The sequence below is a fragment of the Myotis davidii genome, unplaced genomic scaffold, assembly GCF_000327345.1.
Source record: "Myotis davidii unplaced genomic scaffold, ASM32734v1 scaffold89, whole genome shotgun sequence".
Classification (NCBI taxonomy): Eukaryota; Metazoa; Chordata; class Mammalia; order Chiroptera; family Vespertilionidae; genus Myotis; species Myotis davidii.
In genome coordinates, this window is record NW_006300372.1 from 4,297,353 (window position 1) to 4,318,288 (window position 20,936).

Here is a 20,936-nt window from a genome sequence, read left to right on the forward strand (position 1 = left end):
CCCCCCCCAGCTTTGTCACCCCACACAGCCTTTTGTTCAGTCGTTACTGTTAATGTGATGGTATCGTGGACAATTTGCATATTCCTATATTTTTTATATATATACATACATACATACACACACATACACACTTAAAGTGCTTGTGCGTGTATGTAAGTATACACACAACACACACATATTATCTCATTCAATCTTTAAAACAGCCAATATGATTTAGGTACCCGTATCATACCTATTTTACAGATAAGGAAAGTAAGACATAAGCAAGTTGGGTAACTTGCCCAAGTGAATGTGGGATTTCAACTAGATTCCAGTGTTACACCAAAGAGCCCAGGCAGGGACAGTTACTTTCTTATTTATAACTTAGTTGTAGTAGTAGGTGGTGTGAACCCCTCAGAACATGGAGCATTTCTGAAACTGTAGGGTAGATTTAGGGAGTCTCTCAGTTAAGTGGCACTTTTTATAAAAGTTCACCTTGTTTAAACAGTTATTTTTGTCAGTGGAATTATGTTGTTTGAGAAAGTACACTTGGGATTACAATCGTATATTTGAAATAGGAAGAGAACACTCCTGTGGCATTGGTACAAACGTCAGGGAACAAAGCCAGTAGAGCAGTTGTGGCTGTGAAGAAGGCAGTGCTCTTCGGGGGTGGTAGAGCTTCAGACTCTCCAGTGGGGTCCCGGAGGGTGAGTTCGTGGCTCGCAGTAGCTGAGACTGGGTTGTAAATAACATTTTTTGAGGCATTTGAGGAAATTAGAACATGGACTATTAATACAGGATAGAGAATTAGTGATTTTCTTGAGTATTGTCGTTATGGAGCAAAAGGATTCACTCAAGAGATGCATTCTGAAATATTTATAGATGGAGTCCCATAGTGTCTATAACTTATTTTCAAATGATTCAGCAAAACATAACTATTAAAACCCTTTATGGATCTGGGAATAATTGAGACTCCAAACGTATTTTTCCTTTTGTAGGTTTGACGAATTAAGTCTTGCTTTATCTCAGTGCCCTCCTGATGTTCTTTTGGAGCAGATAGAATTGTTAGTGATCGGAACTATGCAAGTTACTTTCAGAAAATAAAACCATCAAGCACATAAATAGAAGTTTAGCAGTTGGGGCATTGCGCTGTATTGCCATATCATTACATTTAATGCTAGGACAAAGATTAGGACCCCTTTTGATTAAGTAGCAGAAAATGAGGAATACTGTCCACTGACCTAAATTTCTCTTTGATTTGGAAAAAAGACTGCTATCACCGAATTCTTTAGTAGAGTCTGTAGATAAAAAGCACTGGAGTTTGTTCCAAAGGAAAAATGACTGGGGAGAATTACTTAGCTTTAGTGCCTATCTCTTCAATGCCTTTTTTCTTTATAAATAGAGATTTCAGGTCAACTCCTGATCATTGTAATGTTCCCAATCCCTTACCTCCAACCACTATCTACCCCTCTCCTCCTCAAAAAACCCAAAGCTCTTATTCATATATCACTGCCTCCAAAATGGCTGTCACTGGCTAACTGCTTTTCCTTTATCCAAGTCAACAGCAGTTTTTCTACCTCTTCAATTTTCTGTTAGAAAGTAGTGCTTTTTAGAGTTAAGAGATGAGTCAAATAAAAACATTTCCATGGGAACTTAATGCTAAAACTTCATTTTAGTCTGTTCTGGTAAAACATGTTAATTTACTTATTATAAGCAATATAAATAAGTGTAAAATAATTGAGTTTTCATTTTTACATGTTAATTTTACATTTTTTAAAAGGTTTTTTCTTTAATCAAAGTATTGCTTTTTCTAAAATTATAAAGTAAGGTGCTTGATTTATCATGAAGAGAAAAATATATCTAATGGACTACATGCTATGCCTTTTCTGGGATACACTTTTATTTTACCTTAGCATTTCATTATGGTTATGTATCCATTGTTCAAACCAGGTTTACAATATATCCTTTTGTTAGAAATGTTGAATTAATGACATTATATATGGTAATATCAGTTGCATATAAAAGATTATCAGAATCGATAACTTTGGTTAGCAAAGCTTAAAAATAGCAAATGTGCCGAAACCAGTTTGGTTCAGTGGATAGAGCGTCGGCCTGCGGACTGAAAGATCCCAGGTTCGATTCCGGTCAAGGACATGTACCTGGGTTGCGGGCACATCCCCAGTGGGAGGTGTGCAGGAGGCAGCTGATTGATGTTTCTCTCTCATCGATGTTTCTAACTCTCTATCTCTCTCCCTTCCTCTCTGTAAAAAATCAATAAAAATATATTTTAAAAAAATAGCAAATGTTAGCTCTGAGTGGTAAATCTTCAGTTGACGTTTTAGATTCTGAAGTTAACCAGCCAGTTTTTTCTTTATAATTAAAGCCTGTAATCTTTGTTTAATTTGCTTTATTCCCCCCCTCTAAAACCATGCTAAATATGGGAATGTTTATTATAAGAGCAAATTCTTATATAAGGTAAAAGCTTCAAATACTAAAATATATCCAAATACATGAAAGCTTTGAAAATACTTTTTATCATGGAGAAACTTATTTTTTTTTTAAATATATATTTTATTGATTTTTTACAGAGAGGAAGGGAGAGAGACAGAGCGTTAGAAACATCGATGAGAGAGAAACATCGATCAGCCGCTTCCTGCACATCTCCTACTGGGGATGTGCCCGAAACGATGTACATGCCCTTGACCGGAATCGAACCTGGGACCTTTCAGTCCGCAGGCCGACGCTCTATCCACTGAGCCAAACCGGTTTTGGCGAAGAGCTTCTTTTTTAATACCGACTTTCATTGGTGCTCATTCACTTCATATTTGTATTTAGCCTGCTTGGTGTTTGCTTAGCTTTTTGGATCAATCCATTTTTTAAAAAATACATATATTTTACTGATTTTTTACAGAGAGGAAGGGAGAGAGATAGAAACATCGATGAGAGAGAGAAACATCGATCAGCTGCCTCCTGCACACCCTCTACTGGGGATGTGCCCGCAACCAAGGTACATGCCCTTGACCGGAATCGAACCTGGGACCCCTCAGTCCGCAGGCCGACGCTTTATCCACTGAGCTAAACCGGTTAGGGCAGATCAATCCATTTTTGGTTTTCATTAAATTTGGGAAGTCTTGGTCAGTATTTTTTTCTGCCTCGAGTCACTTTTTGTCTTTTAGGATTCTAATTACACATATAAAAGTGTTTGTCATTATCACATGTTTCTGAGACTGTTCTCCCCCTCCCTCCAGTGTTGTTTCTCTACTCTCCTCTTCTGATGAGATCATTGTTACTGCTTTAACTTCTAGTTATTGACTATTATCTCTACTCGCATGTTAAGCCCATCAAGTTAACTTTTGCTGTCAGTTTCTTTTTTATATTTTCCATTTCTCTGCTCAAATTCCCTGTTTGTTCATTGACCATGTTTTTAACTCTTTGAACCTACTTTTAATTCTTTCAGTATAGTTTGTCTCTCTATCTTGGGTTTGGCTTCTATTGGCTTTTAAGTTTTTTTCCTGTGGATCACATACAAAGAAACATGTATGCTTAGTAATTTTTATTTATTTATTTAATATCCTCACTTGAGGATATGTTTATTGAGTTTAGAGAGATGGGAAGAGGAGTGGGGGTGGGGACAGAGAAGGGGGAAGAGAAACATTGATCTGTTGCCTACCGTATACGCCCCAACTAGGAATCAAACCAGTAACCTTTTGGTGTACAGGACAATGCTCCAATCAACTGAGCCAGACCAGGAGGGCTATTTAGTGATTTTTAGTTGAATATTGGAAATTGTGAATAATGGGTAGAGGCTCAAGTGTGTTATTTTAATCTGAAGAGTATGAATTCTTGTTTTAGCAGGCAGTTCAATTATTGGCTCATCACAGAAATTTTTTACGTTTGATTTAATGCTTTGTTAGTGTGGATCTCAGAAACTGAAAAATATTTTTCTTAACCTTCCAACTTTGTCTCCCTTGTGAATCTTTTTTTTTTAAGACTGGAAGGAATGGGGGAAGGGAGGAGGGGGGAGGGAAAGAAAGAGGGGGGGAGAAAGGGAGAGGGGGCGATAGAGAGAGAGAGAGAGAGACAGATGTGAGAGAGACACATCGAATGGTTGCCTGCCGTACATGCCCTTGACTGGGAATTGAGCCTGACCCTTCAGTGTGAGGGGCGACACTCTCTGCTGAGGTTAAGTCTCTTGAAGCCCACACATTCTTTGCTCTCTGATGTGTGGATCTTTCTACCACCATTCTGATAGTAAACAAATCTCTAACGACATTTTCACTCTTTAGCCCAGGGGTCCTCAAACTTTTTAAACGGGGGCCAGTTCACTGTCCCTCAGACTGTTGGAGGGCAGGATTATAGTTTAAAAAAAAAAACTATGAACAAATTCCTATGCACACAGCAGCGGCAAAAACACCCGGCGGGCTGGATAAATGTTTTCGGCGGGCCGCATGTCCGTAGTTTGAGGACCCCTGCTTTAGCCCTTTTTACTCCATTCTGTAGCTCAGTGTTTAAGCAGATATTGGGACTCGGTGTCTCGTTGGCACACATTCTTGTTGGAAAAACGGTATCTTCTGCTATACCTTTCTATAAGCAGAAATAGCTCTGTCAAAGCACACTTGCCATTTTGTTACAGAGCAACTTTTAGTGAATTTGCAGCCAAGCATGCTAAAGATTCAAGATTCAAAGCAATTGAAAAGATGAAAGATCGAGAAGCCTTGTTTAATGAATTTGTGGCAGCTGCAAGGAAGAAAGAGAAAGAAGATTCGAAGACCAGAGGTGAGAAGGTAAGATGGTTTTCGTTCCAGTGGTGTGATTAATAGGAGTGCGAATAGAGAGGGACTAAGCTGGTGCTATGTTTCTAGTTTCATTCATGAGCATAAGCAATAGAACTCACATTTATTGTTTAGCCTTTTAAATTGACTTTTATAATTGTTGATATGTGTATATTCTACACTTTGCATAATTTTAGTAGCTTCACTAAACTACAAAGGGTTGCTTTAAATTTTATTAATATTGAGATGCCCAGGAAACCCAGAACTGGTTGTTAGGCTTGTCTGTTCACTGACCAGCTAAGTGCCTGCTAAGATTCCAAGATTCTTTATTGGTGGTAACATTTAAGTTTCAGAGCCTTTATCTTTTTTGCTCTCTAAGAGCATTTTAGTGACTTTCTAATCTTTTAGTAAACATGTCTTACATATAAATTATTGCTTATCAGAATTAAAGGTCAGCTATAAAAGATTAATGAATTTCAAATGTCATTTGATAGCAGTGTCGGGAGTGGAGAGGAGCTCACCACTGGGGAGGCCGACGGGTAGGGAGATGGCACCAGTGGTGTGTGAGCCATCAAAACAAGCAGCCACTACCCTTAGTGTCCCTGTATGCTTTGTGCATGGAGGAAAAACCTCTGGAGCCTAATCATTCTTGACCTTTAGAATTGCCTCTTGTTCCAGGAAGTTAAAATATTACAAATTCTATTAAATGTTGTTAGGGAAGTAATACCACTCTTGTTGGGAAGAAGTCTTTGTCATTGAAAATAGCAATAGTATTAGATGAAATATCTTTTGTCAGAAATCACCTGAAATTTCCTGATTTATTTGGCTTCAAAAGTATGTTTTTCCAGAATTATTTCAGTATTAACCATGTTTGTTTGTAAAGCGATTATGCTTTGCTGTGGAAATGTGCAAAGTTGAATTCTACTTAAACATTTTATGTGTTGTGTTAGAAACATGTTAATGAATTGTTTGCTAATTTTGGCTTTGTTATAATTTATTTGATTAAGGGAAATCAAGTAAATAGATGATTGATATTGTATGATTTAAATGATTGCTTTTATACAAATTGAATGTTTTTCTCTCTGCATTTGTAACTGTTTTTTTTACCCTAAACACTTTTTTATGTAACTGTTTTATGTATTCTGTTTTATAACAAGTGGATAGACTTTACAGTTTTGTGCTGTGCAACCTGTCAATCAATTCAGTCTGACAGCTGTCAGTCACTGATACGCAAAGTATTTTGGGATTCTCTAGTGAGGAAAGAGTTGGTATTTCTCTGTGTGATGACTTTAGCCTCCCGCAGTTCCGGTACTTTACATTTTTTTTTAGTCTTTTTCCTTATAAAGTGATGACAGTTGTGCCTAGAATGTGTCAATTAAAATAAGAAATTAAATAGATATTACATCTAAATAACCCTAATATAGTCAGCTTTATTTTCTTCTGGTGGTAAAATTTTAATTCTTTAAATTATGGGCTTGGTTCTGTACCATTACTAAATTTTAAAATAAAGTAAAACTGCCAAAACCGGTTTGGCTCAGTGGATAGAGCGTCGGCCTGCGGACTGAAAGGTCCCAGGTTCGATTCCGGTCACAGGCATGTACCTGGGTTGCGGGCACATCCCCAGTGGGAGATGTGCAGGAGGCAGCTGGTTGATGTTTCTCTCTCATCGATGTTTCTGACTCTCTCTCTCTCTCTCTCCCCCTTCCTCTCTATAAAAAATCAATAAAATATATTTTAAAAAATAATAAAGTAAAACTTTCTCAGCCAATTTAAAGAATGCATAATCAATTACTCACTAAGCCATGAAAGCAGAAATCTTTAAAGTAAGGGTTTAAATATAGTAGTATTAAATTCACATTCCGAGAAGTGGTTTCTTTATCACTCTCTGCAAATGCTGGGTTTATGATCCAAACAAAGCCACTGCTGAAATCCACAGCTGATGAGTTCTTGTCTTTTTAAAAATTCTCTAATGTAGGCACAGTTTCTTATAATCTTACAAGTGTTTTCCAGAAAGGACATAAACCTCCCTTTTTAATCCTTTAATAGGAGAAATGAGGTTATAGGAGGAAATGAGAGGGTTGGAATAGGCAGAAAGAATGATTCATTTATTTTGTGCCCACACATTTGAAATTCTGATTCCATTCCTAATTTATCATTCCCTTGGTCAGGAGGGAATGCTTAATCTCTATGGGGAGAAGAGGTTCTTGACATGGTCAGAATCCTCTGCTGAAAGGACTTTGGCTATTTTGATAGCTTTCCTGGGAGGAGCACAAAATAATCTAGATGAGCCTAGTTTTAAAACAGATCCTCAAAAGATCATAAAATAAATGCCTCATTTATCTCTTTCTTTCAATAAATATATATATATAAATACAGTTTGAGATAAGTATTGCATATTTTGATACTATAATACCTTTGATATAATGTTACTAACTTGGTGCTTCAGTTGTTAAGTATGTTATTTCGTTGATACATATTCTGAGCTGTGTAACGGTGAAGGCATACATGTTTAATGCCTAAGAAGTACAGGAAATCTGAATGCAGTTTTGTTTTGTTTTTTTAGTAATGATTAATTAATTATGACCAACATAGAAATTCTATAATTTTCTTGTATATAAGGTTAAAAATACCTTGCCCTTCTTTAAAAAACATAAAAATTGGACTTATTTTTTTGTTTTTAGATATTTGATAGTTTCAGGTTTGTAATAAATAAGACTTGCTATTTGTGCTCAACGGTTTCTAAATCCCCCTATTAGTTTTAACAAACAAAAATTTTACATCTACTTTTTAAAATAAAGCATTTTTACCAGCTTTATGTTGAAGTATTTTACTATAGTTTATAAGCTGATTCTTTGCTAAAAGTAAATTCAAATTCACATTCCTTATGAAATATAGCAGTTCTGAGATCAAATATTATAAACAACATAAAAGTTTTTCTCTATATTTGAATAATTTTATTAGAGAACATAATTTATCTTAACTTTGGTATATTTAAAATGACAGCCTATATGTGTGTTGATTTTTATATTTCTCAAGGAAGAGTAATTCTGATATTCTCCTTTACTAAAACTTATTGTATCCTGAGTAAGTGCATTTAAAAAGTTATTTTTAAGGTAAATGAACTTTTTTTTAGTTGTAAGCATTTAGATATGAGGAATTTCTCATTGTTTTTCCTTCATCTTGTTTTGAAATGTAGATTAGATCGGATTTCTTTGAATTATTATCTAATCATCACCTGGACAGTCAGTCTCGATGGAGCAAAGTAAAAGACAAAGTAGAAAGTGATCCACGTTACAAAGCAGTGGATAGTTCATCAATGAGAGAAGACCTTTTCAAACAGTATATTGAAAAAATAGCCAAGGTAACCATTGGGCCACTTGTCCTTTAACCATGGAATAATAAAATCCTTAATTGCATTATAATGGTATTCGCTGCTGTTTAGAGTTTGGCATTTTTCTTGTTGATATTCTTAATACAAGAATCTTTAGTTGTTGATTTGGAAATGGGGTACAGTGTTAAGGTATATGGTATTCTTGGTAGGTTTAATATTTTGTATTTGAAAAACTTTGTGGAAACCTTTTTATGCAGTTGGTAAAAGGATAATGTACTTTCACTTTTACAGAATTTAGACTCAGAAAAAGAAAAGGAGCTGGAAAGGCAAGCCCGCATTGAGGCTAGCCTTAGGGAACGAGAGAGAGAGGTTCAGAAGGCTCGGTCCGAACAAACGAAAGAAATAGATCGAGAGAGAGAGCAGCACAAACGGGAAGAAGCTATCCAGAACTTCAAGGCACTTCTGTCTGACATGGTACTTATTGCTCTTTCACTATTTTCTCTGTAAAGTACTGGATGTTTGAAGTCCATTACATTACCTCATAGTGAGCATTTTAATATTCTTTAAGTTGACTGTGAGGGATACAATTTGGTAAGTTATTTATAAACTGTTTTAAAATTGAGTACTTGGTATTAGCCCTGTTGGAACAGGCAAACCCTAGTTATTTAACATTTTCAGAAGTGAGATCATTTATTTATATGAAAATTCCTAATCTTTTAGTGTCAAAGCTTTATTTTTATTGGTCTTGATTAGTCATCTTAAAGTCACACTTATAGGCCATAGTAAGAAACAAGTGTGCTGAACATGATTTACCCCTAAAAAAAAAAAAATTTTTTTTTAAGTTTTAGAGGAGGAGGGAGAAAGAGAAAAAGAGATAGACATTGATCGGTTGCCTCGTGTACACACCCAGACCAGGGATGGAACCCACAACTTGAGTATGTGCCCTAATGAGAATCGAACCCAGGACCTTCCACTGCTTGGGACAAGGCTCCAACCAATTGAGCCACCCTGGCCAGGACATAATTTACCCTTTATTTTTATTATTTTTTCAATATGTTTTTATTTATTTTAGAGAGAAAGAGAGAGGGGGAGAGAGAGAGAAACATCAATGATGAGAGAATCATTGGTCAGCTGCCCCTACACGCCCCCCGCCCTCCCCGGGGATCGAGCTCGAAACCCAGGCATGTGGCCTGATGTGGAATCAAACCGTGACCTCCCAATTCATAGGTTGATGCTCAACCATTGAGCCCACGTCACCAGGCTAATTTACCCTTTTTGTTGATGATTTAGAGTCGTCATTGTGATGACCAGTTATTGTCTCTATAGATGGTATGAGAAGTAGGACTTGGGGGCTGCTGACTCCAGGAGATACCCTGGAACTTTCTTGAAAATACTTCTGCATTACCCAGGGTTGTTAAGATAAGTAGAGTATGAGTTCCCTGCAGAGAATACCCCAGACCGCTCTGCTGTTCTATTGTTTTTTTCCCCTTCTTTGTTGCCATCTTTCCTGCTGTTCTGTCAGTGCGGCTCTTCAGAGCACTCCAGTCAAGTCTTCAGATTTCTTCCCTTGCTTCTGCTGATCAGTTTTTACTTCCCTTCTCTTCTCTGGACAGTCAGTCATTTCCTCATTTCTCTCCCTTTTTCTGTTTCCCCCAATTCATCTTTATTACAACAACAGAAATCTTTGTAAAAGGCAGATCTGATTTTGTGACTCTTCCCTGTGCTTGCAGAAGATCAAGGTCTTCCTTCCTTTTAGTAGTTGCCTACATTTCAAATTCAGTCTCCTTAGCATAATATAAAAGACTGTTCATTCCTTGACTGCCTCTCCCCCACCATATTACCTTACCTGCTTTGGTTTCCTTTCTTGCCCCCTAATTAGACTCTAGCCTTGCTAAACTTAACCTTTAATGAACCATACTTACATTTAACAAATCCTGCCATTGCTCATTCCAGTCCTTCCACCTAGAGTGCTTTCAAACTTCCCACCATGGTGGTAAACCTCCTCATTCTTCAAGAGCACACTCAAAAATACCTCCTCTGAGGCTGATCCCAGCCCCTCTGGGCACATCTGACCTTCCTGCTGCTTTTATTACCCTGTGCTCAGCTTAGACCTCTGCAGCACTCCCTGCATGTTACTGCAGTTGCTGGCTTCCATGCCTGTCTTCCCTAAAAAGAGTGAGCCCATTAAAGGAAGGGGTTTATTTATTACGTATTCCCAGTGCCAAGCATAGTGTTTACCTGACACGTATTTAGATGCTTGATAAATGTTGGTTAAATAAATGTTTTTTGTATTTTTTCTTACCTTTCTGTCTTTTCAGCCTCTAAATTTCTTAGCAATTGGCAGCAGTGTGACTTAACTGCTAATGCCATTCCCAGCATTGAAGCATATCTTTCTGCTGGTTGGTGAACCAGCTAGCCCTGTCTGGTGGTCTGTTTTCTAGTCTTCTTAACCAAGTTAATTCTTGCTTATTCTTGGAAGTGTCAAAGTTGGTAAGATGTTAAGTAGAAAACCTAACTATTTAACTACTATTAAAGTGATTACAGACCATGGTTGGTGGGAGATATCTTGTCTTCTTCCTTCTCCACCTCTAAACCAACATTTGACAGCTTACGTGAGGTCTGAGAGGTAAGTTTTCTGGCCTAAAGAAGCAGATTTTCAGTGACTTCTTCACTAAGGTGATGTCACTATCAGCTTCTGTTTTTTAAATGTATGATTCCTAAACAAAGGAGCCTTTCTTGAAGTGTGAACAGGTGGATCTGGTGTTAGATACAGATCTCTGTTTCAGGTTCGTTCTTCAGATGTGTCCTGGTCAGACACTCGCAGGACCCTCCGGAAAGATCACCGCTGGGAGTCTGGATCCTTGTTGGAGAGAGAGGAGAAAGAGAAGCTTTTTAATGAACACATTGAAGCACTTACCAAAAAGAAGAGGGAGCACTTTAGGCAACTTCTGGATGAAACTTCCGCAGTAAGAGTTAATTTTCCTATTCTAATCTGCACAGATCTTGGTTAATCCCAAAGTAAAACATGGACATGATTTTTAGTGTCATGGTCTTTAGATCCATTACTGGAATTCGTGCAGTTTTCAAGTTCATATCTGCTCCTGTGGCTGTTCAGAATGTCCTTAGCTGTGTGTGATCGTTGGTCCCTCCTGATAATTGATTTAATAAATTCCTTCTTTTGCCCCATTTTCAATTTGGCACCATAGCCCCCTTGTTTGGCAGTGTGTACACTCTCCTGTCCAGGTTTTGCTCCTGTTGGCCTGCTCTCTAGGTAATGGTTTCTTCAGAAGTTAGGGTATTGCGCCTGGAGGTATAGGGTTGCAGGTCTTAGCCCACTTTGGAAATGTGTCCATGAAAATAACTCTTGTAGCATGAAAGCTGCTTCCCTGTCCCTGACTAATCCAGTTATGTGTGGGAGCTCGCAGGGCCGTGAGGAGTGCTACGTGCCATACAGGCTGCAGTGTGACCCCTCAGTAATAAGTTAGCATATTTATGTTTTTATTCCCTTGTCTTTTCAAAGATTACCTTAACATCCACATGGAAAGAAGTAAAAAAAATCATCAAAGAAGACCCTCGGTGCATTAAGTTCTCCTCCAGTGACAGGGTAAGAGGATTTTGTCTGAGCTTTTTAAGTGTATGAGAAATTTGAATTTTAAGTTCACATTTTTTTCTTGCATGTATATATTAATAAGATAGCACAATGGAAACTTTAAAAAGAATCCTTGGAGTTAAAGCTGTGTTTGGGGATTTTAGAGATTTAACAAAGCCATAGGGTTTTGGGTGGTTTGGGTTTTTTTTTATCACCGCCCCCCCCACCCCCACCCCGAGGGAATCCTTCAGTCCATTAGAGCATGATCTCTAGTTCTTACGTGCCTTTGAAACTCGGATGGAGGACTTGCGGATGTGGGAGGTTTGTGAGCTGAACCTTGCTCTGTGCTCTCTAACTCCTGTTTAGGAACAAACTCAGCTGGGGACTGAAATAGTGAACTATGTCAAGAAAAGTGTTTTTAAAAAAATCAATTAGCCCACCTGATGTAGCTCAGCGGTTGAGCATCTACCCAGGAACCAAGAGGCCACCGGTTCGATTCCTGGTCAGGGCACATGCACAGATCGTGGGCTCAGTCCCCTGTGGGCATGCAGGAGGCAGCTGATTGATGTTTCTCTCTCGCTTTCCCTCTTCCTTCCTCTCTCTTATAAAAAAATCAATAAAAACTACCTCGGAGTTCCACTAAATAAACATAAAAAAGAAAGAAAGAAAAGTGTGGCTTACTGCAGCCCATTTTATACCTTGGACTTCTATTGTTTTTTTCTTCCCACCATTCATTCTCCTTTTCTAGTTGGTTTCTTTAGTATAGAGTCCAGAAACCCACAGATCTAATATTCTTCCTTTCAAACCCTGTTAAGTTGTGTTTGGGATGTTTGGATAACAAAATATACGGGGCTGGGTTAGAGTGGTAGGCTGATAGCTGAGAGATCCAGTTTCAGTTTCTAACTTTTCTGATTATTTAGAATTGATGGTAAAGTTTTGTTTTTTTTAAAAAATATATTTTATTGATTTTTGATAGAGAGTCAGAAACATTGATGAGAGAGAAACATCGACCAGCTGCCTCCTGCACATCTCCCACTGGGGATGTGCCCGCAACCCAGGTACATGCCCTTGACCGGAATCGAACCTGGGACCTTTCAGTCTGCAGGCAGACGCTCTATCCACTGAGCCAAACCGGTTTCGGCTGTTTTGTTTTTTTTACCCCAAAGAGTTTATACCTATCATAATAATTACTAGAAAAGCTAAATGCTCAGTATAACTAAAGTTCTGAGTGTTATGGTTGGTGTATCCATAAATTATACCGCATTAGTGGTTTTGTACTGGAAGATATAAATACAGTCTACAGGAAATACACATTTCTTTATTTCTTAAAAGTGTCTGTCTACCACTTGAGGTTCTTGTGAAGATTAAAAGGAATAGCCTCATAAACCCTCAGCACAGTGTAGCAGATAGCAAGCCCTCAAGTCTTACCTGTCACTAACATATTTTATGGTTCTGTGATCTTGCTTTCTTTTTGTCTTGAAAATGTACATTGCAGATTTTTCTATTTTAATGAATGTTACACGAACACAAATAAATGTACGTTACTGCCTTTTTCCTTAGAATTTTCTAGTTGATGGTGTGACTCACACATCTCTAGTTTTATAAATGACATTAATTTTGGAATTAGTGGACTTTTTATTTTCTTTCTAATCTTACTTTCTTTTTTTCAGAAAAAACAAAGAGAGTTCGAAGAATACATCAGAGACAAATACATCACTGCCAAAGCCGACTTCAGGACGCTTTTGAAAGAGACCAAATTTATAACATACAGGTGTGTGCCATGGAATGTTTCATGTCAGCAGTTCCTTTCTTTGCTAGTTCTTACTCGAATGGCCAAGGCATATTTTGCATTCACACACGTTGACATTATTAGCTTCTAAGGATAAGAAGAAGCCAACTTTTATCAAAGACCAGAGAGACAGCCAACCCATCTCTACCTTACTTTTTTTTTTTTTTTTTTTAAAGAAAGGGCCCAGATGCCAATTCTTATTTTGTGTTACCCACCCATCCAGTTTTTTAAACAGACTTCTGTTTTTGCTTCACTGCTCTTAGGAGTGCCCCCACTTTAAATAATCCTTCACTGTCAGTTGTCTTCACCTCCTCTGAAGACTACTCAGTGTTGCTTCACTGAACCAGCTCGGAAGCTTGAAATCATCCACGCTCAGTAAAAACATTTTTTTCCTCAGAGGAAAGCAGTTTGCTGGATAGTTTTTAATAAAGATTTTAAATGATAAACTTGGAGCTTTAAAACAAGATTTCACTGTAGCATGCCCAGTCGTCCCCACCCCAGCGATTTCTCAGCAGGGGAACAAGTTGACATTGGTTAGTAGTCTGTGCAGGAAACCGTTGTTGGTTCATGCTCCAGCTCTTCCTATAAGAGAAAAATTTGAAGCATTTAATGAAGGGTGTGTGCACGGGAGGCTAGGTAGTGCTGAGGGTGTGGTTTTTAGGTACTTTGTCATTGGATTTTTTGGTCAGGATCCTTAATGTTTTGCATCAGTTTGGGCTTTTAAATTAGATGTGAAGTAAGACTTCTTTCTACATTTTTGTAGTTAATTTAGTGAAAGATGTGAAAGTGAAAGCTTGTGAAAGATGCTGGGATTGGCAGCCCCGCAGACTGAAGTCCTCTGTTCATCCACAGAACAGGTACAGCACGGGCAAGATTCACCCACCCACCCTCAGCCCTGGTCTGGAGGTTCCACCAGTAGGGGTGGGAGGGTAATTCAGCTTCTGAGGCCCTTTCACTCCCTGGAGTCTTTGCTGAGGCGACTTACAAAGGTGACCACTGCAGTGAAATTTTTCTTAAAAAAAATTTAAAAAGTGGAAACACAATTAGGAACTAGATGGACATTTCCAGCTCATATCTGAAAGGCCTGTGAACAGCAGTCAGTAATTCTGGACTTCTTTTCTTATTTCAGATCCAAAAAGCTAATCCAGGAATCTGATCAGCACCTGAAAGACGTAGAAAAAATTTTGCAGAACGACAAACGGTATCTAGTACTAGACTGTGTGCCAGAGGAGAGGCGGAAACTGATCGTGGCGTATGTGGATGACCTGGACCGCCGGGGCCCTCCGCCCCCTCCCACAGCTTCGGAGCCCACCCGACGATCAACAAAATAACCCTGCATACTCTTCCATGGGGTATCTATTACTTCAAAATGCTTGCATGAGCCAATTTTCAGGTTTTTTATATGTATGTGCATTAGTCAAACTATTGCAAAACCATCTGACGAACAGAAGGAGAAGCATTCGTGAACAGTTGCTGAACAGAGAACACTTTGGAAATATTTATGCTTTTCTTTGTGTGGCATGACTGACATACATACTCAAATATAGGCTGTCTCTAGTAAATCTAAAATCTTGAAGCTAAAAATCATCCTTTTATGAGGTGTGGAAGTCAGTGACTTTTGGTGACGTACTTTCTAGCAGTGTTATACATGCAAGACATAAGAGCATTTGTGGTTTGAACTTGCAAGATACAAATACCACAGACTCCCAAAAAATCTAGGTTGGGATTTGTTTTGATTTTGTTTTTCAAAGCGGGTAAAAGAAAAAACACTGAAAATGGAATTCTTATCTTCCAGAGGTTAAGATTATTATAATGGACATACTTTTACCTTTGTCTTTAAAGAACACTTTAGTTTTATTTGTTCACTTATGAGCTTTGATTATCCCCTCTGAATTATAGGCCAAGTCTTGTTTAGCCTAAGAGAAGATTTATTTAGGAATTTCTTCTCAGGTATGGAACCACGGTCATAACTAATATGTTGGCCAGAATAGAACTGCTGGTTAAACACATTCACCATTAAGTGATCTTTATCAATATTCTGGATTAGACAACATATTCTTTTTGGGTGTTCCCTGTAAACTGTACTCCTGTTTGAATGTTAAACTTTTGTTTCTAAAGTTTAATTTTAAGATGTTTGAATGTTCAGTTTATGTATTTGAACTACAATAAACCAACCCTTTTTCTATATATGGATTGTATATGATTACGTTACATAATTTATAAAAACTTTTTTAAAACCTGCTCTTAAAAGCAGCAGCAAATGTTACTTGGTACAAAAGGAGGTTTGACTTTAAGTCTTGGGATATCACATAGTTTTGAAAGGCTTGAATATAATAAATTATTTACAGTATAAAAGAGATGGGATTTGTAAAGATCCATTTTGGTGCTCAGTCTCTTAGCAATATCTTACTGCTTTATAGCAAAAAGCTGCTTTTTGTGTTCTTGTTTTTGCCTTTTATATGAAAGGATTTGGTAGTTAATGCTTTTGGCATCCTTTCAGTATATCATGCACACCATGCATGGAGCTTCGCCTTGGATGCCTCCCAATTGCTCTGCGTAGCTTGACCGCCCAGTTTAAAAAGATCCTCTGGTCCGTTCCTTCATAGGTTCCTAGTGTCGGTGTACCACATAAATAAAATGTCTAGAAAAATACGTCAATAGGATAATTATTTTCCTGTTAATCTAACACATACTGTGATTGTAGCAAAACCTAAAAAGAGGGCATACCAACAGGTCTGCATTTATATGTTCCGTGCACTGCACAGCACACAGAGACACATTCACATCTGGGCTACTTAGTATGTAGCCACAAAACTTGCATGAATTTGGCATGTAGTGGCCTGGGATTATTTCACTAAGGTCTTAACCTGTAAAATTGCTAATTAACAGGACTTTTTTCTTCTTTTCCCCCTTTTTTTTGAAGTTCATTTTTATAAATTTATTGAGTGATTTTTAAGTTCTGTGAGGAGTGAAAGGGAAGTGTTTGACAAAAGGAACACAACTAAGATAGAAATGTGACTGTCCTGCAAAGGTGGAACTTATGCAGTGTTTTGTCATTTCCACTTCCACAGAGCATTCTTCTGTTTCTCACAGTAGGGAGTGTGAAGAAAATGGTCTGGTGATATCTCACTTCCTACTTTTGTGGTAAAGTACTTGGGATTAAGTGCTGAGCCAAGTCACAAATCAGATTTTTTTTTTTTTTATAAACATTTCTTTATTTTTTAATTTTTTAATATATTTTATTGATTTTTTCCCTCTGGCTGGGCGCTGCTCCGGGGGCAGGTATTAGCATCTGGTATGGTCTGCACGGTGCGTGCGCCCCCAGTCCGTAGGCCGACGCTCTATCCACTGAGCCAACCCAGTTAGAGCTATGCAGATTTCTTTAAGGAATCAAGTCAGGACTCTGTGTTTGGTACTTAATGAAAGGGTTGTTGTAATTACAGTTTCAATATCTACAACTGGATTTGCTGCTTATCAGCAAGTTCCTTAAAAAGTAATGATTCAGTTTACCCAGAGACCCGTGTTAAGGTCTGACCTCCCCCTAAAACCCAATAATGATTTTTGAAAGGAGCATTCAAGACAAAGACTGTAATTCTCCAAACTATCTGAAGTGAAACAATGCCTTTTATTTTTGTATGTTAAAATATTCAACACTGGAATCTTACATCCTACATTTACTATATATAATGTACATAAAAATCTTCAAATAGTTCATCACAGACAATCTTAAAGGTAATCCCTGTGTATAACTATCTGATCACAAAAACAATATTTTGGATATTTAGGTTAAGTTGTAATTTGATCATGTGAGCCTTAGAATAAAATTTGTAATGAACCAAGTAAAAAGAAAACAGCCCTATCTTCTGTGTTAAAATAAACCATGACCATTTGTACAAACAAAAACCAAAAAAAATCCAGACAGAACATTTTTCAAAAAATAAAAATTCCATCCACAGTGTATTTTTTGTATTTCAAATTCTTCATTGCTTGCCCTAAAGACAGCCGCCACCCCCAACCCCCACCCCCCCAGGGGATCTTTCAGTGAAAATACCCGAGTCCATTACAGAGTAATCAACAATCATGGATAAATGTCCTTATTATATTTCATAGGGGAAGAAATGTATCATAATCATGCCTTTTGGGGTGTGCTTTAACTTGCTGTGAAATGAACAGTCAAGTTATACTGGATGTTTGGGAACACCAAGTTTAATTTTACTGCTTTTCTGCATTGCCCTTGTGTGTGTTTGTGTTTTTTCTTGTTACTCTTGATCATCTTTATAACTTAAAAACAGGCATTTAAAAATACATTTTTTTTATTGATTTCAGAGAAGAAGGGAGAGGGGGAGAGAGAGAGAAATATCAGTGATGAGAGAGAATCATTGATCTGCCTCCTGTACGCCCTCCACTGGGGATCAAGCCTGCAACCCTGGTATATGCCCTCCTGGTTCACAGGTCAATGCTCAACCACTGAGCAACACTGGCCCGGCACTCTGAGGCATTTTAAATGTTGAGCAGGGTTCAAGTTCAATGTTATGGGTACATTTAATGCCACTTAACAAGAAAGTTCATCTCTATCCCCCTTTTATAATATTTGATTACTGCCTTCAGTAATTAACTGTATCACTAGACATAACTTATAGTTTTATCTTGAGAGAAAGGAGATACTGGGAGGAACAGATTGATTTCAGCTTGCAGAAGAGTAACTGTCTCCTGTATTTGGGAAGAATTAATAATTGGGAAGAGAAGGGTAGTTTTTTAAAGTTCTTTCTCCATATCAGAATACAGAACGTCATAACTAAGCTGCTAAAATCCTTAGACTTAGAAACTGAGGACTCTGGTGGCATTACAAAGATCAACCAAAGCAGGTTTTAGTGTAAGGTGAAGTTCGAATTTACTTAACCTTGGCTATGATTTGAAATTAGCCCAGAATCGGGATAAGGTGATGTTCCTTATTCTGCAACTTCAGTCGTTTTCATCAAGGAAATGTACTTATTTTAAGCAAATAAAGGTAACTCCTTGAAATGTATTCATTAACATGTTAAAGAACAAATCTCATTCCGTGGATGTGGATTTTGAGCTTTGGTTATGTGACGGGAAGTGAGGGCCAGCAGGCTCAGGAGGAAACCAAAGGAAAGGCTTCATCGTTAGACCAGCTGCACTCCAGCCGGCACAGGGCTGGTCCCCAAGAGAACCCAGTGACTCGGCCCCTGTGAACCAGGACCACAGAGCTGGGCTCTCTGGTCCCTGTGGTAGAAACACCACACAACACAATCCTTTGGGCAGCCAGGTGTTAATTCTGAGACATAATTACTGCTCCTAATGTGGCGTCCTACTTACCAAGTGGCACATTTTGAAAATGCAGACTGTGAAGCAATATTTGTAATTCCTAAAGGTAATCATTTTATGTTTTATATGGTAAAGTCAGCCATGTGGATCAGCAGCAGTACAAGTACATACAAGAATCGCAAATTAGTTTTGCTTTGAAACGTAATCATTTACCACAGTCTCCTATCTCTCGATCTTCATGCTCCCAGGGGATAGGGTCATTGTCTTGCTCACCAGGGTTTGTGTCCCTCTCGTGCCAGAACTGCTCCACGTCGGGGAGGATGGGCATCTCTGCCTTCTGGCTTCTCTCTCTTCTGGAGGCAGGAGAGCCGGTCTCCTCTTTCTCTGGGGTGGACACTGGGGACCCTGGAGAGGGAATGTTGTCAGGAAGGGCCTCCGAGCCCCCAGCTGCTGGTTCCTGCGACCCTGCGGCCGCTGCGTGCTTTTTGGTCACCCATTTCCATAAGCCTTTCAAGCTTCCCTTGAACTCCCCTGACATCGCTAGAAAGATGAGAGGGTTTGCTGAGGAGATGGAAAACATCAGGACTTGAGACAGGGCTGTAAACCCCTGGGGTGGGGCCGGGCCGCCAGCCTTCAGGTGCCACATCCACAGCCAGGCTGCCCATTCAGGGAGCCACAGGACAGCCGAGGTGAGGGCCATGCTGAGCAACATCACCGTCAGCCGCCTCGAGCGCATCTGGTTCCTGAGATGTCGGGTCTTCGTTCCTCGTCTCTGACATTGCCCGTAAGCTCTCCTGAAATAAACGCTGGCAGACAATAACGGCAGGCAGAACACCAGGAGAGGGTAGAGCTTACCGAAGACAGACGTGAACACTTCGGCCACCGCGGGCACATCCAGGAGGCACATCTGCACGCCCGCGTGCAGCCTGGTGGTGCTGAAGAGGCATTCTGGCAGGGGCAGCAGGCCGGCCACCGCCCAGATGGCCGCCAGCACCGCCCAGATGGTGCAGCTGTGGATACTGACGTGCTTGGCTGGGTCCCTTGCATACAGGAAGCAGGCTTTGGCCATGGCGACGATCGTCAGGCTCTTGGCTGCCATGCACATGTGGGTGAACCAGTCAGAGGATTTGCAAACAAACCAGCCCAGGTCCCAAACACCTCGGGCGTACGCGGTAGCTCGGACAGGCGCAGAGAACAGCAGGAGAGAGAGATCCGCCAGGCTGAGGTTCAGGATCAGGGAGTGGATCAGGGATGGCTTTCCCTTGCAAGCTCTGTGAAGGAGGATGCCAAGCACACACAGGTTCCCCACGAGGCCCACCAGGCAGACGGCCACCAGGAGAGCCGGGACGATGGTCCTCCAGTCCTTGGAGTCAGAGGGCAGGTACCCTCCGGCGAAGCGGAGGTGAGCAAAGGACACGTTCATGGTGCTGGAGTTGGAGTCTGCAGAGGCGGCCGCAGCCATCGCCTTTCCCATCCAGCGCCTCCTTGCAGAAGTTAGCTTCTCTGTCTTTTTGCCTTGGCTCTTCTGCGTAGGAAATAAATACGGCGTCGGCGCTGCCCAACGACACCTCTGGACCCTCCCCTTGCTTGTTTTCTGAGAGCAGAAGGTGGGAGAAGGTTGGCTAAGCTGCATGGAATGTACGTTGACTGGGCTGAATGGCAAGCAGCAGGGCGCATGGTGGCTGCTCATTGGCAAGTCTAATATCAAAGTGTCGCTCCGTGGAGAAAACCCCATATGCCCGTAAATGATAAATGAGGAGAACATACATGCAAGTGGGGTGGGTTCCTGGGGGGCCACTAGAGCCAGCCAAGGCAATTACTTTCAACCAGCTGTTTCTAAAACCCTGACTGCGGTCTGTTACTCAGTAAACATGACGTCCGAACTACCAGGTCCTTGAAACCAAAGCACGAGAGCGCGCGCCAGAATCACCCGGGGAGCTTGGCCCAGCGGATCTGGTGCGGGTTAGAGCAGATCTTTGCTTTAGCATGCTGAGCAGCCTTCAGCAGAGGGGCGTTCTGAGACTGTGATTGAAAAAAATAAATGGAACCAGGGAGAGATTGTGGCTTAGAAGGACCAAGCCAAAGGGCAGTACTAGGCAGGCAGGAAGGAGTCAGAATGCTGAGACTCAAAATTTGCTGCCTCTGGTGCCTGGTTTCAGTGCCCTAGCAATAGGGCCGCCCCCACCCCAA

At 39.8% G+C, this 20,936-nt stretch overlaps 2 protein-coding genes across 2 annotated transcripts in view; one reads left to right on the forward strand and one right to left on the reverse strand.

Moving 5' to 3' along the window:
* TCERG1 (transcription elongation regulator 1) overlaps positions 1-15,647 on the forward strand; it is a 59,968-nt gene extending 44,321 nt beyond the window's left edge. Inside the window, 7 exon segments of the mRNA XM_006777010.2 lie at positions 4,613-4,763; positions 7,948-8,112; positions 8,374-8,556; positions 10,869-11,048; positions 11,603-11,686; positions 13,342-13,442; positions 14,590-15,647. Of these exon segments, the coding sequence (XP_006777073.1) occupies positions 4,613-4,763; positions 7,948-8,112; positions 8,374-8,556; positions 10,869-11,048; positions 11,603-11,686; positions 13,342-13,442; positions 14,590-14,791 (1,066 nt within the window). The 3' untranslated portion in view covers positions 14,792-15,647.
* Positions 15,648-17,893: 2,246 nt separating this feature from the next.
* On the reverse strand, positions 17,894-20,338 carry GPR151 (G protein-coupled receptor 151). The gene has a single exon (XM_006777011.2). It carries the CDS (start codon positions 20,218-20,220, stop codon positions 18,952-18,954), a length of 1,269 nt encoding a protein of 422 aa, XP_006777074.1. The 5' UTR covers positions 20,221-20,338; the 3' UTR covers positions 17,894-18,951.
* Between the last annotated feature and the right edge of the window lie 598 nt (positions 20,339-20,936).